Below are 19021 nucleotides of genomic sequence, written 5' to 3' on the forward strand. Positions count from 1 at the left end.
GTCTTTTTCTTATAGAGGAACAGGCTTTGAAGAAGGAAAGGTTGTGTGTCAAGTTGGTCCCCAGACACACTACTGATACGGCTATATGTGATCTGATCATCCAGGGAAAATCCAAGCATGGTCTTGCTAACTACACATATATAGGGTGAGATGGATATATATATAAGGTTAAAATCACAGACTGATGTTTTTAAAGGGATAGTTCACCCAAAAATAAAAATTCTGTCATCATTTTCTCATCTGCATGTTGTTTTAAACCTGTATGAATTGTTTTTTTTTTTCTGATTAACACACAAAAAAATATTTTGATAAATGATGGTAAGAACACTGCTGATTGTAACCACTGACTTCCATAGTAGGAAAAAAATCTTATGGAAGTATTGTGATAAATGGTGGTAAGCACACAGTTGATGGTACCCATTGAATTCTGTCGTATTTGTTTTTCCTAGTATTGAAGTTAATGGTTACAATCAACTGTGTGCCAAAATATCTTCTTTTGCAGGTTTAGATGCGGTTTTTGGGTGAACTATCCCTTTAAAGGCTGTATATGTTTGATGCAGAAGTTTTGGTCATTTTTACCTCCAAGAAAAATACAGAAAAAAAGTAAATATCCTGAAGCCATGTTTACTATGCTTCCTGATTTCCAAATTTTTTTAAACCAAAGTGAATCGTTCTTGTAGTTTGTCTTTTTGTGTTTTTGACCAGCTTTTGTTCCCTATAGTGCCCCTCAGTGCCTGCGGCCTGCTACAGGCATCATGGCTCTCTGTACTGATGCCGCTACTCTAACAGCGTTTAAAGCAGTTCCTGATATTTCTTACTAGCGTTGGATTGTATTTAGCATTCACTAGCACATGACCTCAAATGCTTTCATTTGCATCAATGTTATGTATTTTCATTGCAGAGAGATGAATAGTTTGGGGATTTGGTGTCAGTTGGGAAAAATCACTAAGTTGAAGGACGCAGCAAACAAAACCTCGTCTGCATCTACAAACACTTCTGATGTTGCCAGGTAAGACATTTCACCAACAGTATAATTGGAAAAATATGCAAAAATGTGGACTTTCAACAATTATAGAGGTTAAACATTGGAGACCACAATAAAGCATTATGGTCATGTGTATAAATGTCAATTATAGAAATGTTTTCAGCTGATAAGCCCATTTAAAATGTACTCCTCTTCTGGCATAATGCATCGAAATATCAGCCCCTCATCGGGTTTGTAAATATAACTGTGTATACTTTTTCCCTATAAAGTTTTTAAGAATTAATATGTGGAGATGCACAGATATACTGTATATCAGCCAATAATCGGTATCGGCCAATAAGAGCCATTTTTAACACTATAACGGTTATCGGCTGGTAGTTTAAAAACAGCACATAGTCATGGCCGATATATCCTGTCAATCAAAAGAGAACAGGAAAATGCAATGAATTTGAGCTGTGTATAGAAAATGTAAAGAGCCATCACTAGTTTAATGTTCAATATTAAGGGGACATTCTAGCTCCCCTAGAGTTAAGCATTTGATTTTTACAGTTTTGGAATCCATTCAGCTGATCTTCGGGTCTGGCGCGACCACTTTTAGCATAGTTTAGCATAATTCATTGAATCTGATTAGACCATTAGCATTGTGCTCAAAAATAACTAAAGAGTTTCGATATTTTTTCCTATATAAGACTTGACTCTTCTGTAGTTACATCGTGTACTAAGACTGACAGAAAATTAAAAGTTGGGATTTTCTATGCCGATATGTCTAAGAACTATACTCTTATTCTGGCGTAATAATCCAGGACATTGCTGCTGTAACATGGCTGCAGCAGGTGTAGTGATATTACGCACTGCCCGAAAATAGTCCCCTTGTTACTTTGAGTAGCAGGGGACTATTTTCAGGTGCTGCATAATTAGGCATGGGCAGATTACCGGTTTCTAGGTATACCAAGGTTTTAGAGTCAAGGTTTCAAAACCATTAACATTTTCTGTGATAACGTTTCCAAGGTATGAGCTGTGTTTACACAGAATTAATTAAATCATTAAGTCATGTAATTTACATTTAATATATATTACAAAAAATTTTTTTTTTGAAAGAAAATTATTATTTAAAAGGCTTGTTTTTACCCAGCTTACATGTTGTATGTTGCTTAAAAATAAAATGTATTTTGTCCAGTTAAAAAGTTGTTGTTTGTATACGTAGGCGTCGTCTAAAAATTTTAGTAGTGCAATGTCAAAACCGCAATACTGTGAAATCGTGGTATTTTTGCTTATATCATACTGCCAAAATCTCATACCGGCCCTTGCCTATGCGTAATATCACTACGCCTGCTGCAGCCATGTTACAGCAGCAAAGACCTTGATTATTACGCCAGAATAAGAGTATAGTTCCTAGCCATATCTGAATAGAAAATCGCAACTTTTAATTTTTTGTCGGTCTTAGTACACGATGTAACTACAAAAAAGTCAAACTCTTGGGTTATTTTTATCGCCATGCTAATGGTCTAATCAGATTCAATGGATTGTGCTAAGCTATGCTAAAAATGCTACCGCCAGACCCGGAGATCAGCTGAATGGATTCCAAAATGGTAAGAATCAAATGTTTAACTCTAGGAGAGCTGGAAAATGAGCATATTTTCAAAAATGTGGAGTGTGCCTTTAATGATCATTATATGAATGAATAAAATTCAGAAAATGTAATCTTCAGAATTTAGTTAATGCAAGTTAATAAAACCACCAAACTATCAGAATTGGCCGATATCAGTCTGAATAATCGGCTATTGGTATTGGTGGAAAACATTTATATCTGTGCATCTCTACTAATAATACAGGCAATATCAAGTTTTAAAGCTGTGCTGTAAATTCAAGGCTGTAGAATATTTTTGCATAGAGTATGTCCTTTGCCGAGGTGTCAAGGTTTGTTAAAATCATTAGGTGTGACATAATAATATGACAGGGAGGGGAGTTAATGGTTGTTAAGAATGCTGATAAGACAATGAGATGAGTTGTGCTTTATCACAGCCTTGCTCTTCAGCAAGACACTTAACCCCAGATTCTCCTTAGAGGATTGTCAACACAGTGCAGGTGGCTTAAGCAGTGTCTGCTAAATGGCAAGTTTTCCTTCACGACTCTAAAGTTCAACAAAGTGATTTGAGAGACCACCGTGAGAAGAGCTTAGTCTGTTGTGTGGTCTGACATACAAACACAGAAACACACACACACAGTTTGCCCCATAGCCACACACAAACACACAGCCTGCAGGTCTGAAGACCGATAGCGAGAGTGACTTTGTACCTCATCCAACTCAAACATGTCAATTATTTATAAGCAGGAAGTAGCTGGGTTTTTCCTCGGTAAATAGTAAATAAACAATCACTGCTTCTCTCAGTGGTTGGTAGAGTGGAGAGGTTGGCTGGGGGCATGTAGGAGTACTGTAGATGGTGCCAACTGTAATGTGCCAGAGGGCCGTGGAGGCACAGCGGTCGGTATACATAGATGGAATGGTAAATCTGCAATCCAAGTGGATGAAATTCAAAGTGATCTCTGTCTGTCAATTTTAGTTGCAAGTTTGCTTGGTTTATTATCTTACACAAGCATATTTAATATCTCATCAGCTGAATAAGTAAACACCCAGTTGCGGTCCAAAAACGTATGGCATACTGTATTTTTCGCTCAGTTTTGATCACATCGAATTGGGACCAGCGCCTTTTTTGACTGAGATCGATTCTTACAAAGTCTCTAGGATCATCTTTACTTTCATATCAGTGATCTCTGCCTAAAACTCCATCTGAGGTTTTGTTCTTTGAACTTGCGTGCAATAGGACAAACCTTCCTAAGCGTACCATGGCTTCATAGCTTGTTTAAAGCCCTTTGTGCTGTGTGTTTTTGGTAGGGGCAGTTAAAGCAGAGAATCCTTTGATGTCCTCTTAAATCCTGCTTTACACTTTCACACACTTCCGTCTCACCCCGCTAATTCCTCACCCTTTTAATGCCACTTTTCAAGTATGGGAAGAATAAATTGTATCTCAGAGCGATGATTCCCACTTCCCTGCTGTGATCGCAGACCGTGCACTTATTATTACATTCCATGCTCTACATCTGTGTGAATGTCCATCTGCAATCTGTGAATCTGCAGTCTGTTCATCTGCACAATGTATCTTAGAAAGCAAAGCAATGTTAGATTAGAGATAAAGTAAAAAACTGTGAATCTTCAAAGTTTCTTATCTAAAGCCCAGAATACACTGCACGATTTTTGCCCTCCTATAAGATCATTACCTTATTACACTGTGCAACATGTATCGTTTAAAATCGGGTACGAGAGGCAATGTAGACTGTACGATGGTGACACGGAAGCTTCGGCGACAGCGTCACATGTTGCGCAACGTCACCAGCATGCGCTCGTGGTAAACAAATACCGGCGCGCAGGTTGTAGCAGCAAACACACTGTGCGGTGATCATGCCGAATTTCTGACACTGTCAGAAAACTATCGTAGGCTATCTTTGGACACAAGACCGAGAAACCGGCCGTCTTTGAACCTCTCTCATTGTACGACATAGGACCACCGATGAAGAGCCACGATCACAGAAATCGCGACGATTGTTTCACGATGGCAATCTTTCGTCTGGGACAGCCAATAATTGTGCAGTGTATCCCGGGCTTAAGAGGTTTTAGGACCTACTTGATTTGTTGTTGTTTTATGAAGTATAACAGAATTAAATCTGGAATGTGCTTGATTTAGAACTATATTAAAATATGGGAAAAGTGTGACCCTGTCTGTGAAATCCCATGCGTTATAATCTATTTATGAGATTAGGAGCATCAAAGTTTGATTTCACTCATTGATTTCTTATTGATTTTAATCTTTGACATTATCTTGCTGAGTCAATATTAAATAAATCAAGGTTATATTTTCACATACTTTTATTAACATTAAGCAGCATGATTTTATGTAGAAAACAGTAAATCACAAAAATGATGAGAGCTGTTCATGGTTTGTGGTGTTGTTTCTGAATATGCAGTGTTTGAAAGACTAAAACGCTTATGTTTACTGTTGAAAATATATTAAACGGTCAATAAGAAATAAATGTTTAATGACCCCATTATCTTGCTGGTAGTTCGGCAAATATTTGTGCAGATATACTGCATATTATAAACTGTTATAATCTCACTTTCCTTTGCTATTTCAGTGCTTCACTGAAATTTACCAACATAGATTTCTCTATATATTCAGCCGAAATGGGTAACACTTAACAATAAGGTTGTATTTGTTAACATTAGGAAATGCATAGCTATCATGAACTAACAATGAATAACACTACAGCATTTATTCATCTTAGTGGCTACATATATTTTTCAGCATTTACTAATACATTATTAACATTAAAGGTATTAACTGTTACCATTAGTTAATTCATCATGAAATAACATGAATAACTGTATTGGCAAGAACAAAGATTAATAAATGCAAAAATGGTATAGCTTATTGTTACTTCTTGTTAGCTAATGCATTCACTTATGTTAACAAATACAAGGTTTTATTGATAAAAACTTTTAGCAACTCATAATGTAATAACTGCACACAGGGTTTCCCGCAGAAAATGTGTTAGTTAAGGTGGTAGGGTTGAACGGGTGGGCGTGGCCAGGGGTGTGGCAATCAAAGGGGTGGGGCGTACACGTTATGATGAAAATTAAAATATTTTTAATAAAAACACTCAACTTAATTTTGAAGAAACTATGACAGAAAACGAACACATACTAGATAATTAATAAATTAAATGTTTTTAACAGATACCTCTAACGGGAAAAGCTGCGTGATGAAGTGAAACTATAGGGTTAATAAACACAAACTGAAGCAGATGTTTTAGAACGTCTGGCGAACGATGATAGATAGCGCGAAGATTGTAAAAACTGATTATTTCCCACTATTAATAACATTATCTTAAAGGATTGTAACTACTGTTGCATGTAAATAATGCACATAAATAACGTGAGCAAGAGAGCTCAACAATTATATTGAATCAACAGGCACGTGCAACCTAGCTAGCAGGTTGCTCAAACAACAAAATCACCAGCTAATTTACTTTAAATTTGCAAGAACTATAGACGAATACAATAACAGGCTTAAATAAACCCAAAACATAAGTCCACTTGCAGTTCTCACAGACACATGTTTTATCAACTGGCTAGTTATCATCCAGACAGCAGGGTGTCCGCGGGGTTTTAAAAAGTATTAAAAAGTGATAAATCAAAATTGTCAAATTTAAGGCCATTAAAAGTGTTAAATTCGGCTTAGAGGTATTATTTTTTCCAAATTAGGTATTATTTTTTTCAGACTATCAGGTGTCCTATTCTGATTGAAATTCTATCTGCGTTCGCGTTAGTTCGTTTAAATATGGGCTTTAGCATATCTGGGCACATAATCAAAGATCTTTCTCTGGGATGTTATCAAAGCCTGGAGTGGAGCCAAATCACGTTCCTCTCTCCACTGTGAGCGTACTGAAATTACTACGCACCGGATCCACTTCAGGTTTTCTGACTGTATCCCGTTAAGCTGAGGTAAAACTTTCAGCTAGCATGGTCAAACTTATAAAGCAGGAAGGTTCCGGTTTTGAATATCGATAAAGGTGTAAAAGACCAATGGAGATTGACTTGGCTTAGCGAAATGATGAAGATTGGCAAGCCTTTCAGTTCGGGGGCAAAGAAACCCAAACAGCCAGGTAACTTGCGTGTCTCCGCACAGTATGACTACATTAGGGGTCGTGTATTTTGGGGGTAAATGATTTCTCACGTACGTGATCATCCGCGTCACGTTTTTTAATGCTATGCTGATCTAGCCGCTATGGGTATGTTGAACTCGTGGGTAAACTTCATGTGGCGCCACAAGAACCAAGAGGCAGGTGACATCCAAATCCCGTCAGAGAGATTGACGAGGAATCATAAGAGGAGACTGCTTCCGAAATGCTCTCGCGGGACTTTGATGTCATCGACCTGTCGGTTCTTGCAGTTGCATTTGCGTGTGGTCACACAAACGTAACATTTGTCCATATATTTAAGCACCGCAGTTTAAAAACAGGTGATTTTAAGCCATTCAAACACATACAACTTTGCTAATTGCATCCGCTGTTTCTGTGTCAAAGGAGCACGCAAGCCGCGTATTCGTTTCTCATTGAGCTTGTGTTGTGAGTATTTTTGCCGCTTTATTGGCCTTAAATAACACATATGCCTCAAAAATCCCGTCTTTGCAAATATCCTCATATAAACACGACCATTTAGGTCTTAGGAGAAAGGAAACAGCAGAAACATTGCGCATAAAATAGCACATCAGCGCTGCCTCTATTGTAACATAATATTTAGTTGATAAAGGTACAATCATTCAATTTCGTTCACTATGGTTACAGGCATCCTGTGTGAATTGTACACTAGTTTAACTCGAGTTGCTCGTTCAGGGTTTATATTCATACATAACGTTTGTATAGCTGTGACTGTAAGCTGTTGTGTGAAAAGAACAGACCCTGGATTAGTCGTTTATGGGTACTGAATAATATGATATGAAAAGTTGTATTTGTTCACATTAGTAAATGCATTATGTAACATGAACAAACAATGAAAAATATAGAGTATATAAGCATTAATGAATTCTTGTTTATGTCATTACAGTAATTGATGGTAGTTCATGGTGCATTCACTAATGTTAACAGTTTCAACTTTGATTAAAAAAAATTAGTAAATGCTAAAATAAATACATTTACAATTAATAAATAATGAATAAAAGATTCATTAAAGGTGGTGATATTCATGTTTTCTTTTTATATAGTGAGTTATTTAGCCGTTTCGCCTTCACATCTGAAATGCCCTGCAAACTACAGCTACCTATATATGCAACAGGAGACTTCAATATGGAATTTATGGCAAAAAATCTCCCCTTAAAATGTTATTGGTCTCGCCTACATAAAGTGTTAAAGGAATATGACTTGGCCTGAAAAACATTTCAGTCAGAATAATTTTTTTCACTTCAACCATGTCTATTCTTTTTGTATGTTATATATGTCAAAATCTGTGTAAATAATAGAAAGGTCACTGATTAACACTTGCAATTCAGTGTCGTGATGGTTTTAAAAAAATATTCTAAAGGTATTAAAAAAGGTATTAAAAAGTTGTAAATTTAACTTAAGGATTGCTGTATATACCCTGAGACAGTGACCTGACCGACCACGTCTTCCCCCATATAGGCTGTGTGGTGCGCGTGCCCGCTTGCGTTGTAAAGCGCGTCCGTGCTATTCTGCGAGATGCACTTGATGGCCTTTTGTGCAGCTAATTTTTTTTTTTTTTTTTTGGACGACCTAGTTAAGGCGGTAGGGTTTCCCAGCTTAGGCGGGCCACCTGAACTGCAAAGTGCTGCGGGAAACCCTGACTGCACATAATGTAATAAGTATTATTGTAATAAAATGCTCTTAGTGTAATATTTTTTTTAAAAGTAATAAAATCCTAAGCTCATAATTTAATATAAATTATTACATTATGAAGGAATTTTTTACATTATAAAAAAATTGTCATTTTGTCATAATTGTAATTGCTTTTTAAACAGCTTATTATTATTGGTGCTTGCATTTAAGCAACATATCAACACCCTAACAACAGCCTAGCAACCACCCAGGAGCCCTAGCAACCACATAGCAACACCCTAGCAACCACATAGCAACAGCTTAGCCACCACCCCGGGTACCCTAGCAACTGCAGAGCAACCACCTTATAACCAAACAGAATACCCCAGCAATCATTTAGCAGGACCTATATCTCTGAATCAGAACATCGTAGAGATATGTGTGTGTGCACTCTTTTGACTCATGTTAGCTATAGACACATAAAAGATCCCAAGTTTTGCAAGCACTACTTTACATCTTCTTCTAGTTATTTTTATTATTATTAAGGTGTATATATATATAAATATATATATATATATATATATATATATATATATATATATATATATATATATATATATATATATATATATATATATATATATATATATACTGTATATTATAACTAAATATTTTATTTTCCACTTGCACACCACAGTAAGAAATGTAAAAACAGGTATTAAAATGAATGACAAGTAAATTAACCTGTGAAATTTAAGGGTAAGACTGTGAGGATTTGGGAAAATAAAATATGATTATTAAGTTTTTTAAAATTTTGACCAACTGGCAAAACAAAACACAAAGTTATGTATGGCTTTAAATGTATTGGCTCGAATAGCATGAATCCAAAAGCATGGTCGCAATGTAACTTTTTTTTATTTATATTAAAAAATATATTATATTGTAAACATTATAAGTTGCCACAGTGTGTTCATAATGTAATATATTTTTCATACTACCATGACATTATGAGCTCAACATTTTATTTTCATTACCTTTATTAATTCAATTCAATTCAATTCAATTTTATTTATATAGCGCTTTTCACAAGTGTTAATTGTTGCAAAGCAGCTTTACATGAGAAGATGTAGAGGAGAACACAGAAAATCAATAGATAATATAAGAAGTAGAGAAAGCGGTTAAACCGTACAAGCGAGCATATTAATAAAGTAACGTATACTGTAAAGTGCTAAGTTAAGCCAAAGTTGGCTGACTCTCCCTGGGATTAAAAACCCTCTAGGAAAAAAAACCCAATGGGAAAAAGTCCTAGAAGGACAAAAACCCTTGGGAGGAATTAATATATATTTATATATATATATATATATATATATATATATATATATATATATATATATATATATATATAGAAACGGTAGGGGTAGGAGGCGGGTAAGCGAATTAAACTGGTTTAGCCGGTGGTCGTTGGTCGGGCATCGGCTGGTCATCACATTGAAGGACAGCCAGTGGATCAGTGATGCAATGATCTTCACAGCAACCGGAACTGGGTCTGTTTGTCTCATGGTCCTCGTGGTTGAGGACGAGACAGGGAGAGAAAAACAGAATTCTATTAGCGTAGGGGCCGTTCGCATGCAATGCAAGTGTCAAACATTATAGTGGTTCAAGTCGGCTCGGTTCCAGACAGGCTAACTATTGCGGCATAAGTATATTACCCATATGAGGTATGTGAGTGCTTTGTTCTGGACAAACTAACTACTGCGGGAAATGTACATTTACTGGACATTTTATGTGAATGCTTTGTTAAAGAAGAATGTCTTAAGTTTAGATTTAAATTGATCGACTGTGTCTGATACTCGAACATTGTTTGGTAAATCATTCCAGAGCTTAGGGGCTAAGTAGGAAAAGGATCTACCACCTTTAGACACTTTTGATATTCTAGGGATAATTAAGTGAACAGAATTTTGTGAGCGCAGTTTACGTGATGGATTGTATTCTGATAGTAGTTCTTTAATATACGAAGGCGCTAGGCCATTTAAGGCTTTGTAGGTGATTAGTAATATTTTAAATTGTATACGATATTTAACTGGTAGCCAGTGTAAAGATGCCAGAATTGGACTGATGTGGTCATACTTTTTAGATCGAGTAAGCACTCTTGCGGCGGCGTTTTGAACCAGCTGTAGCTTGTTTACCTGATTTGCATGGCATCCCCCGAGTAACGAGTTACAATAGTCTATTCTAGAGGTCATAAAAGCATGTATAAGCTTTTCTGCGTCTGATGCAGACAGCATATGGCGTATTTTTGAGATATTTCTAAGATGGAAGAATGCTGTGCGGCAGATGTTGGCGATATGACTATCAAAAGATAGATTGCTGTCGAACATTACGCCTAAATTCTTAACCGTGGAAGATGGCACCACCGTGCAGCCATCTATGGGCAACTTGTAATCTGACATATTATGTTTGTAGCGATTCGGTTCAATAATAAGTATCTCTGTTTTATTGGAGTTTAGCATAAGAAAGTTTTGTGCCATCCAGTCCCTAATATCACTAATGCAGTCTGTTAGCTTAGAAAACTGGTGGGTTTCGCTAGGATGCGACGAGATGTAAAGCTGGGTATCATCCGCATAGCAGTGAAAACTTATGTTATGTTTCCTGATAATGTCTCCTAGAGGTAACATATATAACGAGAATAGGATAGGGCCTAGAACTGATCCCTGAGGTATGCCGTATTTAACGGGGGAGTGATATGACTCTTCCTCATTTACATAAACAAAGTGATATCGATTGGTTAGATACGATCTGAACCAGGCTAACGCCTGACCACTGATGCCAACATAGTTTTCTAGTCTATTGAGTAAGATTGTGTGATCTATTGTGTCAAAGGCTGCACTAAGGTCTAGTAATATAAGGATTGAGATTTCACCACGATCGGATGTTAATAGGAGGTCATTTGTAACTCTAAGCAGCGCTGTCTCTGTGCTATGGTGGGGCCTGAATCCTGATTGGAACTTTTCATATGTATTATTATTTTCTACGAATGTGCGTAGCTGGCTTGCCACTAATTTTTCTAATATTTTAGAAAGAAAAGGTAGATTTGAGATTGGTCTAAAGTTATTAAGATCTCCCTGGTCAAGGTTTTGCTTTTTAATGAGCGGTCTAATAACTGCTAGTTTGAAAGCTGTTGGAACGTATCCTAATTCTAGAGATGAGTTAAAGATATTAAGTACAGTGTCTGCCACTACATGAAATACCTCTTTTAGTAATTTTGTGGGAACGGGGTCTAGTATACAGGACGATGATTTGGATGACGTTACTAGTTTAGAGAGCTCTTCTATTGTAGTAGGATTAAATGACTCAAGATGTTCGTTTGGTAATCTAGTGGAAAATGTACTATTGGGTAGAGTGATGGCTGCTTGCATAGTTTCTATGTTTTCCCTAATAAACATAATTTTGTTAGTAAAGAAGTTCATGAAGTCGTCACTATTGTGTTGGAGTTTACTATTGGTTTCTGTTTGTTCTTTGTTTCTAGTCAGTTTCGCAACTGTGCTAAATAGAAAACGAGGGTTGTTATGATTTTCTTTAATAAGCGTACTGAGATAGGTAGATCTGGCAGTTTTAATAGCCTGTCTGTAGTGTTGAACACTCTCTTTCCATGCTGAACGCCATACCTCTAACTTTGTGCTTCGGTAGTTTCTTTCCATTTTTCTAGCTACTTTTTTAAGGGCTGCAGTATGATGGTCATACCATGGAGCTGGCGGTTTTTCTTTGATTCTCTTTTTTCGAATGGGAGCAACGGCATCCAACGTGCTAGAGCAGACGTTGTTCAGGTTTTCTATTATAATATCTAGATCTTCACGATTATCTGCTACATGTTTCATTTGGGACAGGTCTGGAAGAGTGCTAATAAAGCTATCTTTAGTGGTGGAAATTATTGTTCTGGCTAATCTGTAGCATGTTGTAGACTGAGCGGTCCTATCTAGAAGTATTGTGCATGACACAAGGTAATGGTCTGAAACGGCATCGCTCTGGGGTGATATTTCGATGTCATTAATATTGAGTCCGAGTGACAGAATTAAGTCTAGTGTGTGATTACGAGTATGCGTGGGCCCTGACACGTTTTGTTTAATGCCGAGAGAATTTAGAACATCCATAAACGCACGTCCTAATGCATCTTTTGGATTATCCACATGGATATTAAAATCACCAACGATAAGAGCTTTATCTACAGTGACTGTAAGCTCAGATAGGAAGTCTGCTATTTCTTTAAGAAAATCTGTGTGGTGGCCTGGAGGCCTATATATGGTAGCTAAAATGAACGAAAGTCGTTTGTTGTTGCGATCAGTTATTTCCATATTTAACAGTATTATTTCAAACGAATTAAATTTTAGGTTGGATTTATGGTTTACTTTGAATATTTTATTGTATATTGTAGCTACACCACCCCCTCTCCCTATTAGACGAGGAACATGTTTATAATAATAGTCTTGTGGGGTGGATTCGTTTAAACTGGTGTAATCGTCTGCTTTAAGCCAGGTTTCTGTTAAACAGAGTGCATCTAAGTTTTGGTCAGTAATTATTTCATTGATAATTGGTTCTTTGTTGGTAAGTGATCTAATGTTAAGAAGGCCGAATTTTAACATTTGAGTTTCATCTGTTAATGTATTATGTTCTAGTTTTATTATAATAAGATTTGTGCGAGACGAGGTAAACGGTGCTCTGTATTTATTTGTTCGAGAAACAGACACAGTCGAGATGTGTTGGTACTCTGTTAAAAAAGGCTCTATGTGCTGGGATATATGTGATCTTGACATGTCAAGGCAGCTAACAGACTGATGTGTAAGCCGATCTGTCTGTTTCCTGACCTGGGCCCTGGATAGTCATACAATAACAAAATTAAGACTATTGGTCAGATTTCTAGAGAGTATAGCACTTCCTTCCGGAGACGGATGGAGGCCATCTCTCTTTAGCAGGTCAGGTCTTCCCCGGAAATGCTTCCAATTGTCTATAAACCCTACGTTATGCTGAGGGCACCACTTTGACATCCAGCCATGAAGAGACACTAATCTACTGTAAGTTTCATCCCCCCGGTAGGCGGGGAGGGGACCAGAGCAAATTACATTGTCTGACATTGTTTTTGCAATTTCACACACCTCTTTAATAGTATCTTTGGTGATCTCCGACTGGCGGAGTCTGGTGTCATTCGTGCCGGCGTGAATAACAATCTTAGAAAACTTACGGTTAGCATTAGCCAGCACTTTAAGTTTGGATCTAATGTCAGACGCTCTGGCTCCCGGTATACAATCGACTATGGTGGCTGGTGCCTCAATGCCAACGTTCCTGAGTATAGAATCTCCAATAACCAGGGCACCTTTAACAGATGTCTCAGCCGGTGTATTGCTGAGTGGAGAAAATCTGTTTGATATTAAAACAGGAACGTGATTTGGATGCCGAATGCGACTAGGCCGCCTGACAGTCACCCAGTTAGTCAGCCGCCTTGACTCTGAAGTCGGAACCGAGCCATGTGTATTACGCTTAACACTAGGCGCACCCGAAACAGTGTTTGTAACATTAACATTAGCGGTCTTACTGTCCTCAACTAGCGTTCGGATGCGCGCTTCTAGTTCTGCAACCTTCTCCGTCAGACTTACTACTTCAATACACTTAGCACATGTAAACCCCTCTATGCTGACGGAAGAAGCTAAACTGTACATGTGGCAAGTAGTGCAGGTTACAATGACAAGCGGAGTCTTACCGTTTTCATGCTGGCCGATGGCGTCTCCGTTCGCCAGACAGCGGTCCGTGAAGCTGCATCGAGATGGGTGCTCGCTCGTTGCGTGCCTCGGTCGTCTCCGGGTGCCTGGAGCCAGGGTGATGTGAGGCATGCTGTACCGCCTGGTGCTAATGCCGGGACACAACTCCTCCACAGCTTCCCGCTCTGGTGAGGAAAGGTCTGAAAAACATACATCGGATGAGTCCGCCATTAGATCGAAAAAGGCAGATTTACAGTAAACAGACAGTGAGCAAGTGCTAACTTCAACCGGCACGTGTGTTTATGCTAGTGGGCTATATGCTAGCACTAGGTGTTTACTAGTGATAGATCGTTTTACTTATTAATACTGTTCAAAAATCGTCACGGTAAAGTATTCCTAAGATAAACTAGTACGTTATATTATATAGATAGGAACGAGATAGTAAGAAAATAGGATTTAGATTATGAACTCGACGGAGCTCCAATGCACGGAGCAGCGTTATTACCTTATATGGACACATTACCTTATATGGACACATTAAACAAGACTGTATGTTGTTGCATTACTCTGTGATTGTTTATTTTTGATCAGTCTGTGGTGTCTCATTGCCTATGTCAACGTGAGCCCCGTTTCTTTCGCATTGGGTCAGTCTAGTTCATCAGCCATAGATTTTAGGGTTGTTGTTCTTCAGGGTGAACCAGACCTGAACATCTGCCTCTGGTGCTATTTGTCCTCCAGATAAAACTGTCATCTTTCCCTCTGATATCTGACCTCTAGATTGACAGAGAACATAAAGTTGCCTTGTGCTAATTTTTCAGTTTCTCTTTCTCTTCATAGTATCAAGGTTTGGGGCATTTCTCTCTGAATGACAGGGCCATATAGCGCAGGCATAGAGTTTATATCCAGAAGCGGAACAATATAAATGTAAAGGTCAAGCATATTTCCAATTGTGAGCTGAAAGCTTTTTTTATGCTTTCGCATGATTCACTCTTCTCATTCACTGCTGGAGGTCAGTAAATAAAGAATCACTTGGGCTGGACTTATAAAACTTTGCAACTTTTTAATAGTTTAAATTGCATTAAAAATTAATTATTGTGATCCTTGATGCTGATTGGTCAAAAGTTGCTAGAGTTTATTCATTATACAGCACAAATTACCTCTTCTTCGAGCTTATCATTTGTATTACTACAGCACCCATGGCCGATTCATTATTTTACTGTGTACATATTATGAACAATATGTTTTAATAAAGCAATGTTATTTAAAATTTGTTAATATTCTAATAAACAATTAAAATATTTATTATAAACATATTATTATAAAAAAATTATAATTTTTTATAGTATTTATCAGTCCCTCCAGAAAAACGCGATCGCATGATTCAATGCATAAACAGCCAAAGTCCGCATATTTATGAGGGGGCCGCATTTTTCATTTTCGCTGCATAAAATGCAGAAAAATTTAGCATTTACGTCACACAAGTGCAGCCATGTCCTCTGTTGCTATGGGAATGTTATGAAGTGAAGTAATTACGCGACATAAACATCATTGAAAAGCTCCAAACCCCAACCACAATTTTTGCAATTTTCTGCAATTTCATCACATAAAATTGAATAAATATCCCGCATATTCCTTTTTTTTTTTAAGAAAACATGCCGCAAGATCAAGGGTTTGCCCGCAACAATCACAAAAAAACCTAATTTTTCTGAAAGGACTGATTTATGTTTTTATTATAAGCAATACAAACCAGAATATCAATGTAACACTCATTAATTCAACAAAATTAAATGAGTAAAGATATGTGGTAACTTTTTTAAAGCGATATGGGTTTCCAGGCTATGCCATATTAATACTTTTGAGCTTTACATTTTACATCTTATATGATCGTATCACATTAAATCACATTTTACGTAAAATAATATAAAAGGTAACTATGTAATTTCTGTGAGAGTTTGATACTTACAAAAGATCTCAATCTCTCAAGATAACCTTTTTACAGTGATTTTTCTCTTGATCTTGACATAAAAAACATCAAAAAAAAATACATAGTTCACATTTTAGTACATTATTTAGCATATTTTACTTAGTTCTATAACTTTTATCATGTATTTTTGTCTCTACACAATTTAATACCTCAATATAAGTCAACTGTGACCTATTGCATTATAGTGAATGTGCTTTCTTCCTCTAAAAAAAGATTGTTTATGGAAAAGTCTTAAGTGCTGAGTGCTCTATACAGTGTTGATACAGCGCTGATGGATGTGTGTCAGCGATTGTACTCTGTTCATTCCAGTGACCTGCACATCACCTGCTGAACATCAGCACTGTAAACAACAGAAGATCTACCGGTTCTCAGGGAAGGCAGGCCCTGTACGAGATCTGTCGTGACGGCGTCTCCGAATCCGCTTTTTTCAGACAGTCTTCTGTGTACCCTTTCCCAGAAAACCCTAAAAAGGTTGCAAATTTCCATACACATCAAGCAAACTCAAACTGAGCAGTGCCACAAACAATAGAATCATCAGCAAAGATCTGTGGCTCTTTAGAGAATCCACGCTCCTATATTCCACAGCCGAATTCTTCAAGATTCCTCCACACCTGACATGGAACTTTAAGTGGGATAATGACAAGCAGGAAAGGCGCCACTGCAGAGAGCAGCTGTCTACACGCTATGGGTTGTGTGGGCTGCCTGCTCGGAGCGAACGCTGAGGTGTTGTCATCCAGCATCTCGGATGAGTGTCAAAACACCCGCTTCCAGATTTCGCTCAGTTCGCGGCGTATTATTTTTATATATCATTTTTATCCTAGTCTTTGCTCCATCCGAGGCTTTGGAGAATTCGTCCACAGCGTGACAGATGTTCGATTTCTCCGCCTAGAAATGGACTTGTCCTCCTTGAGTTTCTCATCAGCCACCCATGGAGTTTTCTACGTGTTATGTTTTGATATTGAAATTACTATGACTAATTGTCTCTTTGCAATCCTGTTAAAGTACTGAATTGCCTGCAAAAATTAGTTGATGAAATTGTTTTCGTCCCTTAACTTTGCAGATTTTTTACCTGCTTTGTGTTATAAGGCCAATTGCTGCATTATCTGGATTAGGAAATGAAGAGTTTTGTTGCAAAACGAGATAAATCCGTTTTTAACATTTTTGTCAAAACATGTTTATTATTATGTTATCATGTTATTATTTTGTTTAATGGTGCTACTTAGCTGTATTTTTTTAAGTTATGAAGGTTTAAATCAAAACAAACCAACTGCAGTTGAATTGATATTAATTGGAATGCACAACCAAAAAACAAGATTTTTCAAATACAAAAAACGGAGTTTGCTCGTTTTGCAACGAAACTCTTCAAATTAATGTTTATTTGTCAGCAAAAGTCCACAAAGTCATTCAAAGGACTTTTGACAGTTACCAGCAGTGTTGGGGAAAGTTACTTTTAAAAGTAATGCATTACAATATTAATTTACTCTCCAAAAAAGTAACTAATTGCATTACTTAGTTACTTTTCATGGAAAGCAATACTTGCGTTACTTTTGTGTTACTTTTTCATACTTGGCTGAGGCTTGATCTCTTTCAGGCCTTGCAGGTGTTTTATATGAAGTTCTGCATTCATAAATTGCTTATTTCCATCACAAAAATGTCGAGCTCTGGCCTGCCATCTCAGTTTTTGACACAAACTGGCACACATGCATAATGTGTAATTCTTCCTCACTACGTTTAGTTTAATTCAGTACATTATTTTTTTTAATCAAATTAATTAAACGGAAAAGTAACTGACTTTAATTTTTTTAAAAAGTAACTCAAATATTAATGTGTACATTTAAAAAGTAATGCGTTACTTTACTCGTTACTTCAGAAAAGTAATACTTACGTCACTTTTACGTTACTTTTGTGTTACTTTTTCTTACTTGGCCGAGGCTTGATCTCTTTCAGGCCTTGCAGGTGTTTTTAACCCGTTAATTGGCGCTGTCCCGTGAGCGGGACACCTACATTTATTTCAATATTTTCTGTGTAAATGTTAATCTATCACGACAAACTATATATTGTTGGAAAGGTCTAAGAATGTAGTTTTCATATTTCAAATCCTTTTAGCAGTAATAATAATGCAGTAACTGTAATTTATTCATTTGTGACACAAGTATGCAGCAAACCTCACAGCAAACCAGCACAAACCTCAGTTTTTTGACAATTTTATGTATTAAAAATAATACTATATTGCATTTTTATTTATTACAAATAAATGTAAACTGCTTTAAAAAAATGAATATTTTCACATCCAGTCACTTCCCTAAAAAACGTTGAAGTGTCTTCTTTAAAACAAAAAATTACCAAAATTAAAACCAAAATTAGGCTTCTGGACCAAAAAAAAGGCCAGAGTTATACTAATTTAAAGTTGTATATCCCCTTTTCACCAATCCCCCACTCAAAAAGGGCTGCGCCAGTTAAAGTATTAAGAAGTTGTGCATTCAGAATTTACATTTTCCATCACAAAAATGTCGAGCTCTGGCCTGCCATCTCAGTTTCTGACTCAAACTGGCGTACATACATAATGTGTAATTCTACATCACTACGTTTAGTTTAATTCAGTACATTATTTTTTTATCAAATTAATTAACTGAAAAGTAACTCAGATTACTTTTTTTAAAAGTAAGTCAAATATTAATAAGTAGTACATTTAAAAAGTAATGCGTTACTTTACTCGTTACTTCAGAAAAGTAATATTACGTAATGCACGTTACTTGTAATGCGTTACCCCCAACACTGGTTACCAGTGTGCTGGATGATACTTTTTGCGAGTTGAAAATTGGTTACTGTACTCTTTAAATGAGATAACACAAAATATATTAGAAATGTACTACATGATTTAATGAATGTAGTACATTTCTAATATATTTTGTTTTATCTCAT

General features: G+C 36.8%; 1 protein-coding gene across 2 annotated transcripts in view; it reads left to right on the top strand.

Moving 5' to 3' along the window:
• LOC129414293 (multivesicular body subunit 12B) overlaps positions 1–16445 on the top strand; it is a 34199-nt gene extending 17754 nt beyond the window's left edge. For both annotated transcript variants that reach the window (XM_073868288.1, XM_073868287.1), the window contains 3 exons: positions 16–145; positions 902–1009; positions 16409–16445. In XM_073868288.1, the coding sequence (XP_073724389.1) occupies positions 16–145; positions 902–1009; positions 16409–16430 (260 nt within the window). In that variant the 3' untranslated portion in view covers positions 16431–16445. The remainder of the gene's footprint in view (positions 1–15; positions 146–901; positions 1010–16408) is intronic.
• Positions 16446–19021: the final 2576 nt, after the last annotated feature.

The sequence above is a fragment of the Misgurnus anguillicaudatus genome, chromosome 6 (genome assembly GCF_027580225.2).
Source record: "Misgurnus anguillicaudatus chromosome 6, ASM2758022v2, whole genome shotgun sequence".
Lineage (NCBI taxonomy): Eukaryota > Metazoa > Chordata > Actinopteri > Cypriniformes > Cobitidae > Misgurnus > Misgurnus anguillicaudatus.